At 41.1% G+C, this 18,938-nt stretch overlaps 1 protein-coding gene across 7 annotated transcripts in view; it reads right to left on the bottom strand.

The window, feature by feature from the left end:
• Positions 1-18,938, bottom strand: part of chl1b (cell adhesion molecule L1-like b) — a 63,428-nt gene that overhangs the window by 26,693 nt on the left and 17,797 nt on the right. For 5 of the 7 annotated variants that reach the window (XM_051947948.1, XM_022222295.2, XM_051947947.1 and 2 more), the window contains exons 2-7: positions 5,940-6,131; positions 3,514-3,531; positions 2,474-2,582; positions 2,074-2,264; positions 1,338-1,460; positions 51-221 (exon numbers count right to left, since the gene is read on the bottom strand). In XM_051947948.1, coding sequence (XP_051803908.1) covers positions 51-221; positions 1,338-1,460; positions 2,074-2,264; positions 2,474-2,582; positions 3,514-3,531; positions 5,940-6,039 — 712 coding nt within the window. In that variant the 5' untranslated portion in view covers positions 6,040-6,131. Of the gene's footprint in view, positions 1-50; positions 222-1,337; positions 1,461-2,073; positions 2,265-2,473; positions 2,583-3,513; positions 3,532-5,939; positions 6,132-12,986; positions 13,372-18,938 lie in introns of those variants that run through there. The other 2 variants (XM_022222356.2, XM_022222425.2) reach the window with 2 other exon arrangements.

Raw genomic sequence — 18,938 nt, 5'->3', positions numbered from 1 at the left:
AGAGGCAAACGGCGCTCAGGTGAAGACAAAGAAGCTGAAGCAACACCCACTTGTCTTGACTATGACAGACATGGCGTTCTTCTGAACGATGGTTCGTATTCTTGGGAAGGCGGCGAAGCAGCAGTAGTCTCGCCTGCTGTCCTTCTCCACGGCGTGAGAAAAGTAAAGGTCTCCATTCAAGCCCATAGACACTCTCTCATCCTGTTCGATGTGCTGGAGGTCTGAGCACAGGAAGACGACGGTGAGGATTTCACGTAGATATAAACAACCTTTATTTGAACAACCGTACAGTTCTCCCTTGTTAAGCAGTGGTAGAAGTGTAACCACAAACATTACTCAAGGACAATTTTCTCTATTTTATAGCTATAGTTATTGTTTATTTGCTGATTAAGCTATTACATGCAATAATAATGATGGCTAAGCTTATAAAATGCATTGCACATTTAACAGGGATTCCCCAAACTTTCGCAGCAACGGCAGTGTCTGCTTTCTCCTTGTTACAGGATTCACAAGTCCATGAAATGCTAGTAGCTACACTGTACATCAAAGAATTCTCAGCTTCATATTCAGTCAATAGGTTGAATCACTGAGGCATGAAGAGGCTGAATTATCCGATACTGTGCAAAAATAAAGCACAGAAGTGAAAAAGTCCAAACAAATACAAAAATCTATGAAGCATAATTTAGTTTTTTGATCTTTTGTACATCATTAATGAGCTCAGCTTCATCTTACAGGATTGGGAATCACTGGTCCGAACTTCCAAACTATATGTGACATAAAAAGAGCTTAGTAGTGTTACAGTCACACAAAAAAACAACAAACAAGAAAGCCCAAAATGCTGCTGACAGTATCCTTTGTTAATACATCAGATACTAGACTAAGTTCATGTAAGGTAACAAGTTGTTCTTGCTAGCAGACCAGTTTTACTCCACAAATGAATACACAAATAGTTTTTCTTGATATTTGTACTAGTTTATAACTGTGTTTGTGAAAGAAACGTATTTGTCTCTAAGATTTGTCAGCAGTCTTTGATGAAAATGATTTTTTTTAAAAAAAATCTGTACCAGGTTGTTTTAGCTCTTCACTGAATCTACATGTGAGAATGGAATAATTAAAACCACCACTTCATATCAATGATGTTCAAGAGGTTCATCAAGTGAGAATGAAATCCTTACTAAAGCTCAATAAAATAACAAAAATTTTACTTAAAGTTTAATAATAACTGTCTAAATAATCCTAAATTCAGCAAATCATGAGTGTGAAAAAATTGCTACAGTAAAATACTAAGTTGAATTTGTATCATTCTTATTTCATTCCAGATGTGAGTTATTACTTACTGATAGTCATCCAGTAGATCTGCAGCGGAGGTATACCATTAGGTGGGTCACATTTCAAAGTAAAAGGCTGGCCCTCCTCCACAACGACAGGATCAAGCGTCTCTTTAGGGAATTTTGGAACATCTAGCAAAAATAAATAAATATATATACATCCACAGTGAGTAAGTGATGTCAGACATGGATGAGTAAAACAAGATTTGCAGTTCTTCTCTCTTCCAGAAGATGGCAGTAATATTCTTCTTGAATCCTGTGTGGAGCATGTGTTTTCTGTGGAGGAGTGTATCATTCAGTAGATTGAATTCTGAATGTTTTTTTTCAGTTCTTGGCTTGCAGAAACAAAACAGACATCACCACTACTATTGTGCATGGCCCCGTCACAACTGCTGTGCAGCTGAAGCCCAGCCAAACTTCGTCAGTCTCCTATGGAGTGTATTTTCTTTGAGAATGTATGTACTGTGCTGGAGAACATAATGAAAAATGTAGCAAAGGAAATGATGGACAGGTTAGATCACATTCATGCTTTTTCTACCACAGCGCTACAGATGAGATGCTGCGAGGGGTGGAGCGCTCGGGAGCCTCAATGACATTCTGCCACGTCCAATACAATGAAAAGCTCACAATGGAGAGGTTCAGTCATTACGAGGGGCTGCAGGTCCTGAATCACTTTGAAAGCAATGTAACAGAGCACCCCACACACACATACGCACACACACAGTCACAGATGCAGGTAACTCACTGGGCACAATGAACTCAATCTCCGTCGATATGGCAGTCCCCAGTTTGTTTGAGGCGAAACAGCGATAGGTTCCCTGGTACTCTGTAAGGTTCCCATTATTAGGTATCACAAAGGTCCCAGAATTCTCTTCTTTCATCAGGCGGGGGTCTAGAGAGGGGTCGAATTCCTGGCCATTCTTCGTCCATCTGAATCTACATAAAGAAAGTCAGTATTGAAATGTCAAGTCCCTCAGCTACGACTGTAGCCAGCTCATTTTTCAAAGTCCCAAATCAAAGCACCCAAATGCAACATGTTGATAGTAAAGTGTTGTTGTTGTTTATTAATGATGTCTGTTTGGCTGCGGACAAGCTCTCCATCCTCTGGCCCTCTCATGTGAAGTGATGCAACTATCGATACTCACTCTGGCTCGGGATTCCCTTTGGCTTCACACGTCATGGGGAAACTCTCATCAAAAGGGAAGGCAATGAGAGAGCTGGGCGACTGAGCCGTGATGGTGGGCAGCTGCTCAACTGGGCAACAACAAAAAAAACAAGCAAGCATGAAAATGTGATGTGCAACACTGGCCTCAATACAGAAAGCTTGTCAGAAGTAAGTCATATCCAGCATGATACTACAGCTGTGGCTCCCAACCTTTTTGGCTTGTGACCAACCCTCATTAAAGCTTTTATGGCCGTAGAGTGGGCCACTTTAAAGGCATTTGTACTCCTCAGACATGCTAATTTTAAGGAATTTAATGCACAACCACCTATACTGAAAACTGTGTAATGGCAACTCTCTTGGGAACTGAAAAAGCCTCTTGGATGAGAGGTGAAGCATCTTCAATAAACAAAAAGAGAAGTGAAGCTTCTTTTCATTGAAGCTCAGAGAACCATGACTTGAGTGGCACAGAAACTATACAAACTGTGGCTCTATTTAAACAACCACAAACGTACTTTCAGCATATATTTAAGAGACTTAAGAAATATAAAAATAAAACAGTCTCTTGCATTTCATTTAAAAAAGCCCAAAATGTTCGACTGAACCCCAGGTTGGGAACCACTGTGCTATGATGTTTGTTATGGTACGGTACATGAAATGTTGACAATAACTTCACTCAAAATACATTTACAACACGTACAGTTATATCCACACAGTTGATAATATCATAATGAAATGAGTTAGTTATTTTGTTAGTATGATTTTGGTTTTATTTAGTCTCAAATGGTCTCGATGACAAAGCTGTCACCTGTGGTGATGATGGAAAACGCACAACACAGCATTATTATGATTAGATATAAAGGCAAAGCCGTGGGTTCAAGACGCCAACATGTCAGAATAATGGAGTCACAACACATGAGATTTAGATCCAACACGTTTAGCTAAGTAAAGTGGCTGCTAATCTCAACAGCGAGTCAGTAAGATGTCACTAATACCAGCTACAGTATGGCAAAGTGAACTTACTGTTTACGTGACCTAAAACTATATAATCCATGGCAGCAGGGGGAAAATAAACAAAACAAAAACAGTCAGCAGTTTGGGAATAATCCTTTCTTGTCACAAGTATTCTCTATACACAACCCCTTTTAAGCACACACACGAGTAATGCAAAACAGAAGACTTAAATAAAAAGATTTTCTGACACAGAGCTGAAAAAAACGCATTTGCCTTTTTTTTTTAAAAAAATCAGTTTGAACTGTTCTTTATCAAGCCCTTAAGAGATATTTCTGAATAATTCAGAGAGAGGTTTGATGTGTTTCCAAGGAAACTGGGATACACGCAGATCTGCCACAAAAAGAGGCAAAAAAACCCTGATTCAAACAAGATAATAGCTGTAAATATATTCAATTCACAGAATGCTTGACGATTGTAACAGTTCTCTAAGGTGTTATTTCCCTCTAAATTATTCAACACAGGGGTTTTTTTTTCTGATAAAAGCACTTCAAGGACTAGTTCTCAGTGGATGAGTGTCGACAATAAATGGCCATTTTCGCATTTAACCTTTCCTTTCTTCATAATAATGCGTGCTTACAAGTACAGTTTAGTGTCAGTGTATTAAACTGCAATCCATGATACAGCAATTTAGGAGAATGAACAAAGCTGTCATCATTAACTTTAAGACACCCTCCAGTGACAATCAAGTGTCAGCTTTATTAAAATGCCCATATGTTGTTGTTTAGATGCTGAAAGGCACATCATGAGTGAAATAAGCAGTCAACATCACGGATGAGCGTTTCCATCTTGAAACTGGAGTGTACTGAAACCAGCCACAAAAACAGGGATTTAGACTTTGAGGGTTTCATATATAACAAATCTAAGGAATCAATCCAGTCAGCTTGTGAAGTCAGGAACACGGATGGCTGAATTATTGCCAGAGAGGTTTTGCAATATTTTAGCAGAGTTATAGGCAAGGTTGAGATCCATCCAAGCCAACTGAAGGCATGAAGGGATTATTCTTGTGAAAAAAAAATCTCTAAAAATGTAAATGACCCACAAAGATGAGTCTTAAGGGGCCAAACCACGGGTATTCAACTAAAATTCAAAGAGGTCCAGTCAGAGAAAATGTACTAAAGCAAAGGCCTGGAACATCATAATGTCTAACTTGACTTAGTGTGATATGATCTGTTGATGTAACCTAGTAGTTTTATTAGCGTCTGCATGTAAGCAATAACTGACCGTCAAATTCAATAAATTCAGCACAGTTTAAAAATATTTTGACAACATTTATTAATAAATAACTTTGGACATAATGACTGAAAAATTTGAATCTAACTTCAGTTTTTATTTTGGTCATAGATGAGAAAGCTTCCTCCTCTTGTCTTCCTCTCAGTGTCACTTTATTGACGTTTCTTTTCTGTCAGTCCTCCTCTCATCTGTCCCTAGCCTCTCAGATGTTTTCTGAGTTGCAATGTTTAGTGACAGCAATGCAGAGACTTCACTGGCTGAGTAGCGTCACATGGGATGGCTGACCTCGTACCTAATTGGTCTGTGTGTTTCCTGAGCTGAAAACTTTAGCCGGTAAAATAGAAGACCCGTCAAATTTAAAATCCCATTATAATTTACAGAGTAGGTCCAGGTCCGTATAAGACGGCGTCTGGGTCCGAATCCGGACCGCCGTCCACCAGTTAGTGACCCCTGGGCTAAACCAAGAACCAGGGAGGAAAAGCAATGCAAATACATACATTTTAATAATATCAAGTCAATTAAATTGTCTAAATTGTATTTTCACAGCTATATTTGGCTGCTAAGCGTTCAAATCTGTTGGTCCTGAGCTTATCGTGTGCAGTCAGCGTTGAAAGCTTCTTCACTCACAACAGTAGCATATGAAAGAGCGGTGAGTAACCTAAAACAGTGAAATTGTAGCTGGATAGATGAACAGTGAGCTGAATCTCACTATAAAGCTTCAGCTCTGTGAAAAAATCACTACTTGTCTCATTGTTGCAGTATTTCACAATGACGTGTGACACTGTTATTAGAAAAATATCATTTACAACTGCTTTAGGTTAACAGAACTTGTTTTTCAGGATGATGAAAGTAGCTATGCTAGTTTTACATTGTAGCTCACACATATAATTTTAAAGCTTCTAATGATTCAAGTTTACTGAAGTTAACTTATATCTACAGTAACAGGGAAAGTCAGCTGTATTAGTTGAACAAGCTCACAGGGTACGTTAAATAAACTATGTGAAAAAAAAACATGGTTTTAGTATTTTACCGCATTAAAATTCACTTATTAAAATTCAGTAGCAAAGCTGTTTATGCAGATAATTCACAAAATTGTGTTACCTGTCTCTTCAACAATAATAGTCACTGAAAGAACCGGGGACCACCCTGTATTCTCAGTGTAAATGTGTGAATTGGTGCTGTACAACAATGCAATCAGGCTCTACCTTCTAGTGGGATGTCAATGGCTGTAGTCGCATGAAAGGCACAAATAGAGACGACCACGGCCAGCACGGCGGCCAGTTCTGGGCTCCTCTGCAACCACATGGCTTCAGTGTAAGGTCTCAGACGTTCTCAACACAATAGTGCTCTCCTTCACGTCCTCAGTTCATTTCTCTGGTGCACCGAAGATGCGGTACCTGTCAAAGCAGCACAGACAGAAAAGGCCTGTGAATCCAGACAGAAAGGCAAACCCCAAACACAGCAAATCCCTCGTGAGCCGGAGCCCCACTGCTCCCTGCTCAGCCAGGCATAACCAGGCGTGCCGCACATTTTCATTTGCATCAACAGGGACTGTGCACTAGTTCAAATTTTGCTGTGACAAAGAAATATTCACATTAAAGTCTCTTATCATCCCTATCCCCTGGGACTTGGATTGTTTTGTAGTCTGTGGAAGTGTGCTGCAGAAAGTGTATTTTTCATGCCACAATGGAAATAAATAAACAAATGAGGGAGCCTGTGGATTTATTAATGCATGGCAGATGTTCAACATTACTGTAGGAAAAAAGGCATTTCTCCTAAAGCCAAGCCAAGACTGAAATCAACATCAAAATTGCCATCAAAGTTAGACCAATTTAATCGCTGTGTAGTTTTGATCTGTGCCTGCATGTTTCTGATAACAATGACTCAAAGAGATTATAAGCGCAGCTACAATTTTATCTATTACTGCAGCAAATGCTGCTGCCGGAGGGGTGAGACACATAAAAAAAGCATACATAGTTAACAGTCAGACATAGTAAGCTGTCTGCACTCACATACTGACAGACTGCAGAGTACAGAGCACTGGATCATTGTCCAGCAAACAGACCAGAGTCTGGCCCATAATGAGCACATGATCGGTCCAGAGTGTAGAGCCAGAGGAGGATGGAAAAGAGCATAAAGGAATGTGTATGGGAATTCATATGTCTTACAGCAGTGCTCTGTAAACTCTCTGGGGTGTCAGTTCATTAGTCTTCCTCATGTTGGCTGTGACCCAGCTCAGCAGGTCATGCTGGAGTAATTAGCTCCACAGCTAACAGAACCCATAACAATCAAAACAGAGAAATAACAGCAAAGCATTTAAGTTTTAGCGAAATGTGAAATCATACGGTTCTACAGGGAAACTTTGTGGCATTCATGTGAAACAAAAATGGTTTAACATGCAAGGAACATCTCAAGGATAATGTCCAGTAGCAGCAACAGGCTAATTAATGTCAAAGAAGGCATGTGTGTGTTGTTAAGCAGAGTTAATCAAGATATGAGCAGTACAGTCAGTAGCACACGCTTAACCAGCTGTGCAATGGCTTCAAAAGAGCATGTTCTTTACAATGGTGCTTGCAAGAGACTTTTAACAAATTCAATAGGGAACTCTGAGGTCAAATGCCTGTTCACGAGATGTAATTGAATAATTGACCGCAGAACAAAGGACTCGATTTCATTCATTCGATGTGAGCCTGTTCTCAGATGAACGTGCACTCTGAACTTTTCAGCCAGGCCTCAATGGTTGAGAAGTAATGGTATTAACTCTGACTGTGACCTAATACTGGCCTTTCTGAACCAACTTGTGACCTTTGCCCAGCCCACCTACAGCATCAGGTTCGCTAAGTGAACTATACACAATATACAGCCACCTCACTCAATCACAGTTCATTCCCACTGACTTTGATACCATCTGCAGATTTGTGTGTCGAAGTTCTAAGTCATCGAGAGAAATGCCCGAGGCTTTTCTTTGTTTTATTCTTTCCCAGACATGATGATTTATGTTGCTAAATGCAGATTAAAATCAAAAGGTAAAGGCTTTGCGCTAATTGGCTTGTGCTTTGTTGGTAAGATTGGCCTGGTTAAGAGGGAAGGGAGGGGTTACAATCCCCAGAAGAGAATGTGCTCTCATTGTCTTATTGTGCCGGCCAAAATCCTTTACCAACCTAAAAACCACCTTAGATGGATTACACTGTTCAAACTGTGCCTTCTGATTTAATTTGTTCTCCCCTCGTTAAACATTTATTGAGAACCAACTCGGCCATCTGGCTGAGGGAGGTCCACTCAGAGCTTAACTGCTGGGAGTGATGATGTCTACATTGAACTTGCAGGGTATGGTGCCTATTGGCCCTATATGATGCACAAGAGAGGGGGCCCTACCCTCAGGCCTGCCTGATTTACAGGCCGCAGGCTGTTCTTAATCCCCGCCCCTTTCAAGAGCGATCACACCAGCCTGAGATTGATGAAGCTGGCAGGAGGTTAAAAGCTGCTCACTGTGGGAAGGCCGGCATGAACCCTAACCTGACTTAGCCAAAGCTCAGAGGGGACAGAAGCTCTGCAGTGGAGGGAGCACATGGAGGGAAATGAAGCAATGTGGGCCAAGTGAAATCTGCCTCTGTACTTTAAAGCACTTTAAAGTGACAGATGTGGAGCACTGTCTGGCAAACTTTCTCTTGTAAACAAGACCAAAGCACTTTCCAGTGTAGACCAATCTGACACAGAGCATTGCAACCTAATTCGTCTAATCATCATGATTGCCTTTGTCACAAAAAACTACCCAGCTGGTTTTACAAACATTCAGTTTCCCCAATTCTTGCTCTGAGTTACACTTTGAGTTAAAAGCTGCTCCAGGACACTATGGTATCAAAATGTTTCTTTCCGTAGATCAATGGAATTTTTCTGTCTTGATGAATCATTTACCGTAATACATATATCAGCAAAATGAGTTTTCAAATTGCTTGTTTGGCCTGACCAACTGTCCAAAACCCACAAATTGTCTCATATCTGGTGTCTGAGACTGCCAGTGCTCACTTAAGCTACACAACTAAGATCTGGTTATTTCATTTATCCACGACAGCTCATTACTTTTAGGCTAACTGTTAAACTGTCAGATTAAAAGGAAAAAAGTTTCCTCCAGAGAAGTATCCGTCTCTCCTTCCTCAGGATTTTGAAGACAAAAAACAATAGAATGTGTTCATTCGACTAAACCAACCTCACTGTACTTACTGAGAAAATTTCACAATTTCTGTGATATGAGTGTCTGTTCATGTGTTGCCATCTACAGAATACTTCTAATTTTCTTATTGAGAAAATTCTCCATGGCAACCAATGTTTATAGCACTGAAGCGCTGCTGCACCTTAATTCTCTTGCTAGAGCGTTAATTCCAAGAGTCTCTCAGCTTTTCTCCACACTACAGTATTGTGCACTCTATCACAGTGCAGCTTTAATGACTTTTACTTAAAGAAACTGTGCTGGCACACCTCCACGGTACAACTGGCAAGCTCTGTCCGTTTCTTGACTCCTATAGCTCAGCCATCTGGACTAGCTTTACACCTCTACTTTGAGCCACACACAAATGTACAAACACAGTACACAGAATATAAAAAGAAAACTATCACACATTGTTGGAAACGTACAAGTGTTTTGAGGAAAAATACCACAGCAGCAAGTTGTTTCCTGGCACATTCTCCACACTTGTGAATATGTTGTTTAGTAACGGGGTGGGTCCAAGCTCAGCCATTCAAAGTTCACTACAGTAGGCTGTTGAGTTGGCACCATCTGCTCCTTTCTCACACAAAGACAACAGGCACAGAAGTGTGGGTCTACTGTAGTTTAATGTGCACGCCTGTAATAGGATTAAGCAGATCCTCGTCTTGTCAGGCTGGATTAAAATATCCTCTCCGCTAAAGACCTGCGACGGCAAGACGGCAGCTCCAAACTCCCCTCTTACGGTCCTGATAATGCCTCCACACAGATTCCCATTTGATCATTCAAGAACAATTAAAACAACGGCCGAGCTGATTAACACTAAGCAGCAATTGACTCGCGTTGCTTCTGATGTGTGTAATGAGTGAGCAGTCGTTTTGTTCTTTTTGTCCACCGAGTAGCTCATTTGGCTTGCAAATCTCACACACTGTTTAGATCTCAGTGTAAAACTAAGCTTGAATAAATGGTAAAACTTTTTTTTTTTTAGAGAAATTCCACTGTGTTTAGGGATTTTGGTTTTCTCTCCCTGCTCGTCTGAATTTGAAATGGATCATATTCTAACCTTTGGCAATGACAAACATCATCAGTATTCTTCTAGAAGCTCGGACATGCAATTCATCTATTATTGAAACATTAGCGGTGGGACAAAAAACAGAAACATGACACTAAATGAGATCAGGAAGTGGAAGAAATATAAGATGATATGCTTGTCTAATTGAGATTTGGTTCAATTTTACCGCACTTCAGAAAGCATGACAGTTCAATTATGAAACCATTAATATTGGGGTCCACAGCGTTCACAATCCGAGAGAACTGGGAGTGGAGCTGGGCAAAGCAGTGGAGGACGAGGATGGAGGAGGCTTGGGGTGGAGGGATGAGGAGAGGTGGTCAGGTGTAGAGGAATGAGGATCAGTTGGAGACAGGCATGAAGTGGCTGCACTGATGAACTGTGGGGTTTTTGACCTCTGTGTTCTGCGTCAACTAATGAACAATGACCCTTGCGACCCTGCATGAACTCGCATTACCTCAGGGTGAGGGGGGGATATACTATATATCTACTACATCGAGCCTGAAGTGACCCTGTAGAGCATTAAGCAGCTGCATACAGTGCAAGCATCTAATTCTAAAAATACCTGAAGATTTTTTAAACCTCTCGAGGTTTATATCTTGTCAGTGATGCACGTTTTTTTTTTTTTTTTTTTTTTACAAGTCTTCTCTTCTTTTTGATGAATTAAAGAGCATCAAGACTTTCTCCAGCCTTTTTTTTTTTTAGCTAATTAGCTGCTCTTATGTGTGCCTGAAAGCAGTTTGTCTCAGTAAAATATGAAGGTCTGCTTTTAAGATTCAAACAAAACGGAAATAAAAACGTACTAACCAAAACCTTCACTAATATCTTCACATATAGCAGAAGCTTACCATTATTCCTGCTTCGGATTATGACTTTTAATTATGGTCTGATGCATAAATTATATTTTTAATGAAAACACTTAAACTGATCACCAGAGCATGTCACATGACATGGTAATAAATCATGCAGAATGTATGTGCTATGCATGTTAAAACTATACAGCAGATGCTGTCATAGTCCTTACTCTGACCTGTTAATATGTTTAAAGCAAATAAAAAAGGGTTGCACCTGTCTGCATCACAGCTTACAGCTTTTTTTTTTTTTTTTAAACATTTTCCCTCTGATCTGCTCTCTTTGAAGAGAGTGGCCCTTGCCCAGGACAATAATCACATTAGCGTGTGATCCTCGCTGAGTAGCCAGCAGAGAGATGAATTCACAAGTTGGACTGGAATATTATTTTGTGTGAACTAACACAGCATGGTCCTCTCCACATTCATTCACTTCTTCTGACTGATGCTGGCAATTTCCCCAGATGAAACTGTGCCAAAGCCAGACATGATCGATGGCTCTTATATCCCAAATCCTTACCTCCACCAGACCCCGAAGCAATTTATTTCTGCCAACAACTAGGAATTTCTGATGTCCCTACAGTGGCAGGAAAACTACATTTTTATAGAAACACCTTTGCTGCTTCATCCGTTTTTTAATCCCTTCAGGTGTCTCATATACATACAGTCAAAGTGATAATTTCAGCCTGTGAAATGAGAGGTTTTCTGCTCACTGAAATTGAGCATTTGAATTTCCTGTTTCGTGCCGGAGCGCAGCATCTGGACAGTGTTACTCTGGGTAAGCTGTTTGACACAGCTGTCGGATATGTGGCCCAGTTGATGCGCCTCTCCATCGCTTAATAGGGTCAAGCCAAGGTTGTGTTGAGACAAATCGAATGGAATGAGCTCCAGACCAGACACTCAAGATTTAAGATTTTGAGATATGACTGGTCAAAATCTCAGTACTTACATTGGCTGCACATCAACTATAAATGTAACAAGGTACAAACTTTAAATAAGTCATTTTATCTGCAGATAAGTTTAAACAAGTGTGATGTTTCTGTCATTTATCAGCAGTAATAACTGGATCTAGCATGCTCTGCAGCTTCATTAGGACCTGCCAGTGACACAGTTCTTTTAAGGAACTAAAGTAATGAAAGCAAGAACAACGTTTTTTTCTGAATGAATGAATGAATGAATGAATGGCTTGGTAAATAAAACTAACCAGAGATCCACAGTGATGTACCTGGAGGTCAGTTTAAAAGTCATTACTGGAATTGTTCAATGCCAGCTTCATGTAAATTTGCCTTGGCAAGAAGCAAAGGACAGACTGAGCTTAAGCGAATGTGGATACAGTCTGTGTTTGTTTAGTAAATGCCCTGGAATCATCCCACCAACATGTATTATAGCCCTAGTCTGCTGCCTTTTAACCTTCCATAATGAATGTGAGGACTTCATGAAGTTAAAATAGTGCACTGTGAGGTCTGAAAACATGGCTAAAATATATTGAATATAATTACGACATCATTACAAGTATACTTTACATGTAATCTTATTAATCTCTACATTTCCGAGTTTAATCAAAAAGTCCATTTCTATCAAAAATCTAACTGAGGTAAATATTTAAGCATGTTTTAAACATTTTTTACACTAAAATCTTCATACACTGGCAGCCATCCACATACATAGTTCCAATACTGCTTCTCCAAACACGTGTGCGCGGGTGTTTACATTCCACCATATCAGCCTATTTAGAGGTTATCAGACATCTCAGTAAAGGGCACACAAATATCTTATTGCCATTATTACAACTAATTTTTTTTTTTTTTCTGAGACAACAATTTTGAGAGTATTTAAAAAAAATACAACTCTGGCTTGGCAGTTCAAAAGAAATGGCATGTGGCAATTAATAATCAAACACTTCAATAGTAAACTATCCACACATAAGAGTATTACATTTACACAAACAAAGCAAGATAATGAAGCAGCTTCCTTTTATTTCTACAGACATTTCAAATTGTGAATCATAACATTCTCCTCTTTGCATTTGCAGACAACAACTGAACGTCTCCCCCTGCATACAGAAAAACCAAAACATGACCCAAAATGTTCTGTGACTCCTTACAGACATCCTCACATGCTGCAGGGTACTTACAAGATATTACTTCATTCTCAGTTCTGGTCCCCATGAGAGCAGTAACAATTCCTTTCCAGGTAATAACATCCGGAATAAAAAAGGGAACCATGGGTTTGGAAAAACTCTTATTTCTGCAAAAAAACTGGAGAGGTCTGAGCCTGTTCTATGTTGTGTCATACAGGCTGGAGACAGACGAAAAGAAGCACTGTAGTCACATATGTTGCCAAAGCCTTTAGCTTGGCAAAGACGCTCATTAAGCCACTGACAATCATTCCCACAAAGCCCGATCTAAAGGCTATTCACCGGGAGTGTACAAAGGAGAGTGGAGGAATGCAAGTTCCATCTCAGCGCCCCCCCCACTTCAGCGTCATGAAAGATGTCTGCTGCACCTGAAGGTTTAATGAAAAGTGTGTATTTGTAATGATCAGCTGAAGAAAAAACATGAACAGTATCCTGGGTGGGAGTACAGATCGCCTGCTGTGTGAAAATCTGTTGAGCTTTGCTCCTGCTGCAATCTTCTTCTGTCAGCCAGTGACAATCTACTTAATTGCTAATACTGCTGAAGATTGTCGCCCAGCATTAGTCTGGCATTGTTTGAGCCTTTGAGGAATGCTCCTCTGTTGTAGCTCCCTAATGTATTCAGATAATGGTCAAAAAACCAATGATTTCCTTTTTTTTATCTCGTTTCTTTCCAGATTCAAGAAGACCTGATTGTTCCATGCTGGTGAGCAGGAACCTGTCTCTCCACGAGCATAAAGATGGCCTGGAGTGGAGGGTGGGGGGGACACGTCAGGGGAAAGCTCAGTGCGCAGAGAGTGCTGAAACTGTCGATAAGAGCCTTCCACCAGCCCAAGAAAAAAAAAGGCAGTCAGTCCCTCTCCCACGACACACGAGGGGGAAGGGAGAAAGCAACCCCCAGTCAGGATGATGTATGGTGTGGACCCTAGTCAGACGTGGGTTTTAACGGGGAGAAAGGCAGAAAATGAAAGGGGGGAGGAGGGTCATGCTTGAATTATGCTGATGTGGGTCGTAACTGCGGTGAAAAACACCAACCAAAGGCATGGCTGCTTCTACGGAAGTCACAGCCACAAATGACAAGGTTGTTATCACTCAGTCCTCGCAACTGCTGACACTTAGAAAATGGTGAGACTGTATACCTTTATGGGACTCGACATTTAGTAATTTAGCAGCTTCGGATTGGATATTTAAATATATTAACTTTTGCTGGATTTCAACCTTTTACGACAAAAAACATTTAAAGTACTTACTCTTCTATTATTAAATACAAAGTATCTTAACTGAACTTTATTGGGGCTTTTTTTGTTTGTTTTTTGTTTGTGAAGTGACCAGAATGATTTTTCATTATATCTGTCTTGAAGTTTTCATTAAGCAGATTGGCAGATGATGAACATGATGAAGGAAATGCTGATAGTCTGAGCTGTGTGTGTGAGTGGGGGGGACACTAGGACACTGGTCTTTTCATAATGAGTGCAGTCAGCCAAAGTCAGTAACTGAGAACACTCACACGCCTTTGCAACGCCAGCGCCAGGCCCTCAGAGCCCATAAGCACTCTTTGAGCTACAACAGGATGGAGCTTCCATTATGACCACACAAACAGAGGGAAGCCTTATGAACTTTGCACAAATGCTTAGTGCTCCGGGGCTGGACAGCTCTGGAAGCCGGGTGAGATGGGTTGGTACCGGGGCGTGCTGCCAGTTCCGAAAAGCTTAGTGTTCATGGACTCGGGGCAGACAAACCTGACATTGTCCTGGGCACTGCCCCGGGGAAAGCCTCTTCCCCTTTCTCTCAGCCACTCCAGCTCATTCACACTTCCAGCCCAGTTGATTCACTGATTTAGACATGACTTACAGAGGCAAGAAGGCAAACATTTATTCACACTTTGAACCAATGCTGTAAAGAGAGCCAAGGAGGAAGTGGAAGCAGATCATGCAAATCTCAGAAATGTAACTGGCTTATTTTCTGCTGTCACCATGACTCATCAGTACCTGATGTATCATTTATCATACGCTCTGGTTCCACATGGGTAGGACTCGTTCAGAAATTCACTGTATTTTAAATAAGATGCGACAGCAGCTCTAATTTACGACACATCTCTTATCTCACTCAAGCAGCAATCGCTAAACGCTATCTGACCGCTACAAGATGGAGGTCTGCAGCCGTATCGTGTCGGTGGAATTAAAATAATGCTCTCTTGACCTGCTGCCCCCGTTGGGCAGGACAAGGTTGAATGAGAAGAAAGTAAAAACCACACCAGGCCCTTTGAGAGCTGAAGCCACATTGCTCCCCCACCGACTGCTTTGAAAGCAGAGAAAGAAAAATGCAGGTGGTTACACCCGCAGTTCATGGCCCCACTAAAACCTCGAAATCTAGCTATGTGTTCCTAGAGCATACGTTCATGCGATACCTAAAAATCTCCTTCAGCCCGTCAGGATAAGATAAACGCTGTAGCATTAAAGGCAGTTTAAAAAATGAGTTTAGGCAGAGCCATCAATATTCCTGAAGGACAACCAGATTGCTGAGAAAGCAATCTGGTTGACTGATATACACTTTTCTCACGATTTGGCAAATATGCTGGCTGCACACAGAGTCAAGCTTTTAATTGAACTTTGGGCGCATGGCCCATTTCACCAAAAAGTCGTCTGTTAGTCAGTCTGTCAAAAACGGTCAATAAGCCTCTAACCTGGCACTCGCAGATAGAAACAGGGCAACCTGCCTTTGGCTGATACCAAGGGCTATAATCTCTGCACTCTGAATCAAGATGACAACCCATGCATTTATGCGTATAGTTGTCATGGTAACAGGCGCCCCAGTCTTCATACCGATCATTTAAACATTGAAAGTTTTCCTGGGTTGATGCATTGTGGAGCTGCTTACTGCAGCCGGCTACATGAGCATCCCACTATATTTATTTCAGGTCACAGTTCGGGAATGCCATCACAAACATGCTGCAACTCTCTCTGAACTCAGCAAGAACTCGTGCATTCTTGCCAAAGATGTGACGTCTTGCGTTTATGACCTGCAAATGAAAAACAGGTGAAATTCCAGCAATGAAATTACCCACATTTATGTGCAATTCTCCACTATCTGTGACACTTTAATAGTCCCTTCAATTATTCCCAGATTTGTGTTGACAGCTGATATATTCAGCGCGGTACACTGCAAAGATACTGATCAAACAACAGGTATCTTAAAATTGATAAATCAAAAAAAGGGAACCATGTGAGGCGGGCTGAATGTATTATGTGGTTTGTGGTTTATCTGAACTATATTAAATGTTTAATATTGTAATGCCTGTAGCTTAAGAAGCGTCTGCAAGGAAGTGCTAAGTAGTTCCAGGTCTTTCAAGTTAAGTTAAACAGTACACTCATAAGAGATTGTGAAGACAGAGCTGACAGCAGCACAGTGAGGACCTAGAGAGACTGTACCAGACTGTTATCCAGCTCTCTCAGCCAGACTGCCGGCCATCAGAGCATCACAGATGGTGCACTCTGCGATCATGGCAGTGATCAGGGAACCTCTACTACTGATTAGCACACCTACTGAACACAATGTGCACAACAACGTCTGTTCCATTTCTGGCCGCACAACACCTACAGTAAGGCAAGAACACAGGACTTTAACAAACACTGAACACTTTCTCTCTAATAAACTGCACAAAACATCACAAAAAGAGTAGTATAATTTATAGAACATTTGCACAGCAGAAAAGTTATGCCATTAAAAGTTCAGTGAATTAATTTTAATAGTAATTATTCAGTGTGAGAAGAGGTTGAAAATGACCAAAATTGAATAGTCAGCTTTTAAAATTAAAACGGTAAAGTTAACATGAACGTGTGGACCTATTTCCAAAAAAATAGAGCAGAAGAATTAATTTAACAACATCTAAGGGTTAATAGTAGACCAGAATCAGGACAAAAGCAGGCTGACTCTTATATTTTCTTCTTTCTTTTCTATTTCTCTCGTGTAGACAAGTTCAGATGAAGTGTCCACTACGAACTCAATTTAATCATGTTTCCCCCAAGAATCAATAAGCTATTTGCCCCAGGTCACTTTTAGCAAAGGAAAAGGCCTCTACTCCACAACTATTTAGAGTGTGTACACAGCTGACAGAGAATACGGCGGCAAACATAAGCTTGAAAATGAATTCATTAAGATAAATGCGGTGTCTCTCTTCGAAATGTGTAGGCATGGTAACCGGGCTTGGCTCTGCTTTGAGATACACCCTGGACACAGAGCCGTCCAAATGGTTGGAGGGATCAGCAGAGACACACTGGCAGTGTGTGTGCAAACATACGCACATGTATACTGCACTCACATATGCTGAGACCTGCTCACACAAGTGCACACACAAGCCTGAATCCAATCCTCTTCTCCAGAGAGGGCGGCTCAGCTGTAATTTAATGGAAAGGTCCTAGAGGCAGGAAGCAAAATGAGAAGATGATCATCTCCAGCAGCAGCAGCCCCACCTGTCAGAGAAAAGCTTCATCGAGAGACACACAAGTCACTAGCAACGTGCTCTCCAAAATATTATTATGCCAACAAGGAGGATTAATTATTTCCGGAAAATAGGCTTTTTTCCACCTATAGTCCTATGACAAGGGAAAACAGGACAGATAATTTAGTCACACGCCCACTCATAATAAGCAGCAAGAACCTAATAGCCTTTTAAGGAGAGTCCTGCTGGCTACCTCTTCATACATACACTTCGGGTCAGCCCTTTAGGCCCACTGAGGCAGAGCAGCCTGTCGCGCTACAAAGCTAATCCTGCAATGGAAAATGTTGGTGGGCTCCGTCTCACATGGACGCACAGCCGGAGTTGAGGAGGCAGGACCAACATTTGAGACGAATTAAAGATGTCTGTCTGTGTGACGGGGGTGTTGGGGCTTTTGAGGGCGAGGCCTCGTCTGTGTATGTTTTTACACAGACATGCTTGTCAATAGGCTGGCTGCACCACTTTTCAATCCTTGTCCTCATGGCACATTAAAAGAACATCACCTCAGTGTGGAGGAGTCTGACAAATCTGTCTAGATGCTGCTTTGCTAAGAAACAGCGGGGGAATCCTTGACTGTCCAATATTTACCTAAAAATATGTCACTTTAAGACAACCCACCACACAGCAGTACCACATATTTCTTGCTTGTCTTTACTTTTGACCATGGGAAGCATGCACTGGTGGGAAACCAGTATCCCTATTCTTCTCAGAGCCTCTCCTGATAGCCAATTAGCCAGCGTCAGGTGTAGTAGCCCACGGGCAATATTCTATAAAGTACACCGGGAACTGTACTACCATGCAAATAACCCTCCTGGCTTCATTTGATGGATTCTACTCAACTGTGTCTGGTTGTATTTTTTATGCTACATATGTTCCAGGAGAATTAGGCATAGTTCAGGATACCTGGGACTCGGTGTAGCAGTGACTTATAAAACTTAAAATCAATATAAATTATTCACTGTGTCTGGAGGGGCCTGTTGAGGAAGTGCAAGAATCTGACATTTGCCTATAACCCCATACATGACATGGAGGGCTTCATAAATTACAGGGTACCTGAGAAATTTATGGATGTACATAAAGCAGCACCTGGTGACTCAGGGCAAAATTCCTCTGTTCCTGGGGGAGAAAATGGCAGGTTTGCTTCTTTATTTTACTATTTATGCACGCCAATGGTAAAGCCGAACGGTATAACTGTGGAACAAATCATATAGCAGGAAATATAACCACAGGAAATTGTGTGCATGCCGGAACATCTAGTCGACATCAAACCACAGTGACAGCGATACCAAATCATGAGCTTTAAGCTCTCAAGCTGCTGCCACTTGAAAGGATATCCAAACAAATGAAACAAATGCCTGTTTCAAACTGAAACACAAGGCACACCCTGAAAGTTATCTTTTCACAACTTGAAAGGACACATGGGGCATTAAAAAAATCCAGTGAAAGGGGCTTTTGGA

Source organism: Acanthochromis polyacanthus, chromosome 5 (assembly GCF_021347895.1).
Source record: "Acanthochromis polyacanthus isolate Apoly-LR-REF ecotype Palm Island chromosome 5, KAUST_Apoly_ChrSc, whole genome shotgun sequence".
Lineage (NCBI taxonomy): Eukaryota > Metazoa > Chordata > Actinopteri > Pomacentridae > Acanthochromis > Acanthochromis polyacanthus.
The sequence above is the reverse complement of the archived record's forward strand: the minus strand, read 5'-3'. Positions and strand labels throughout refer to the sequence as shown.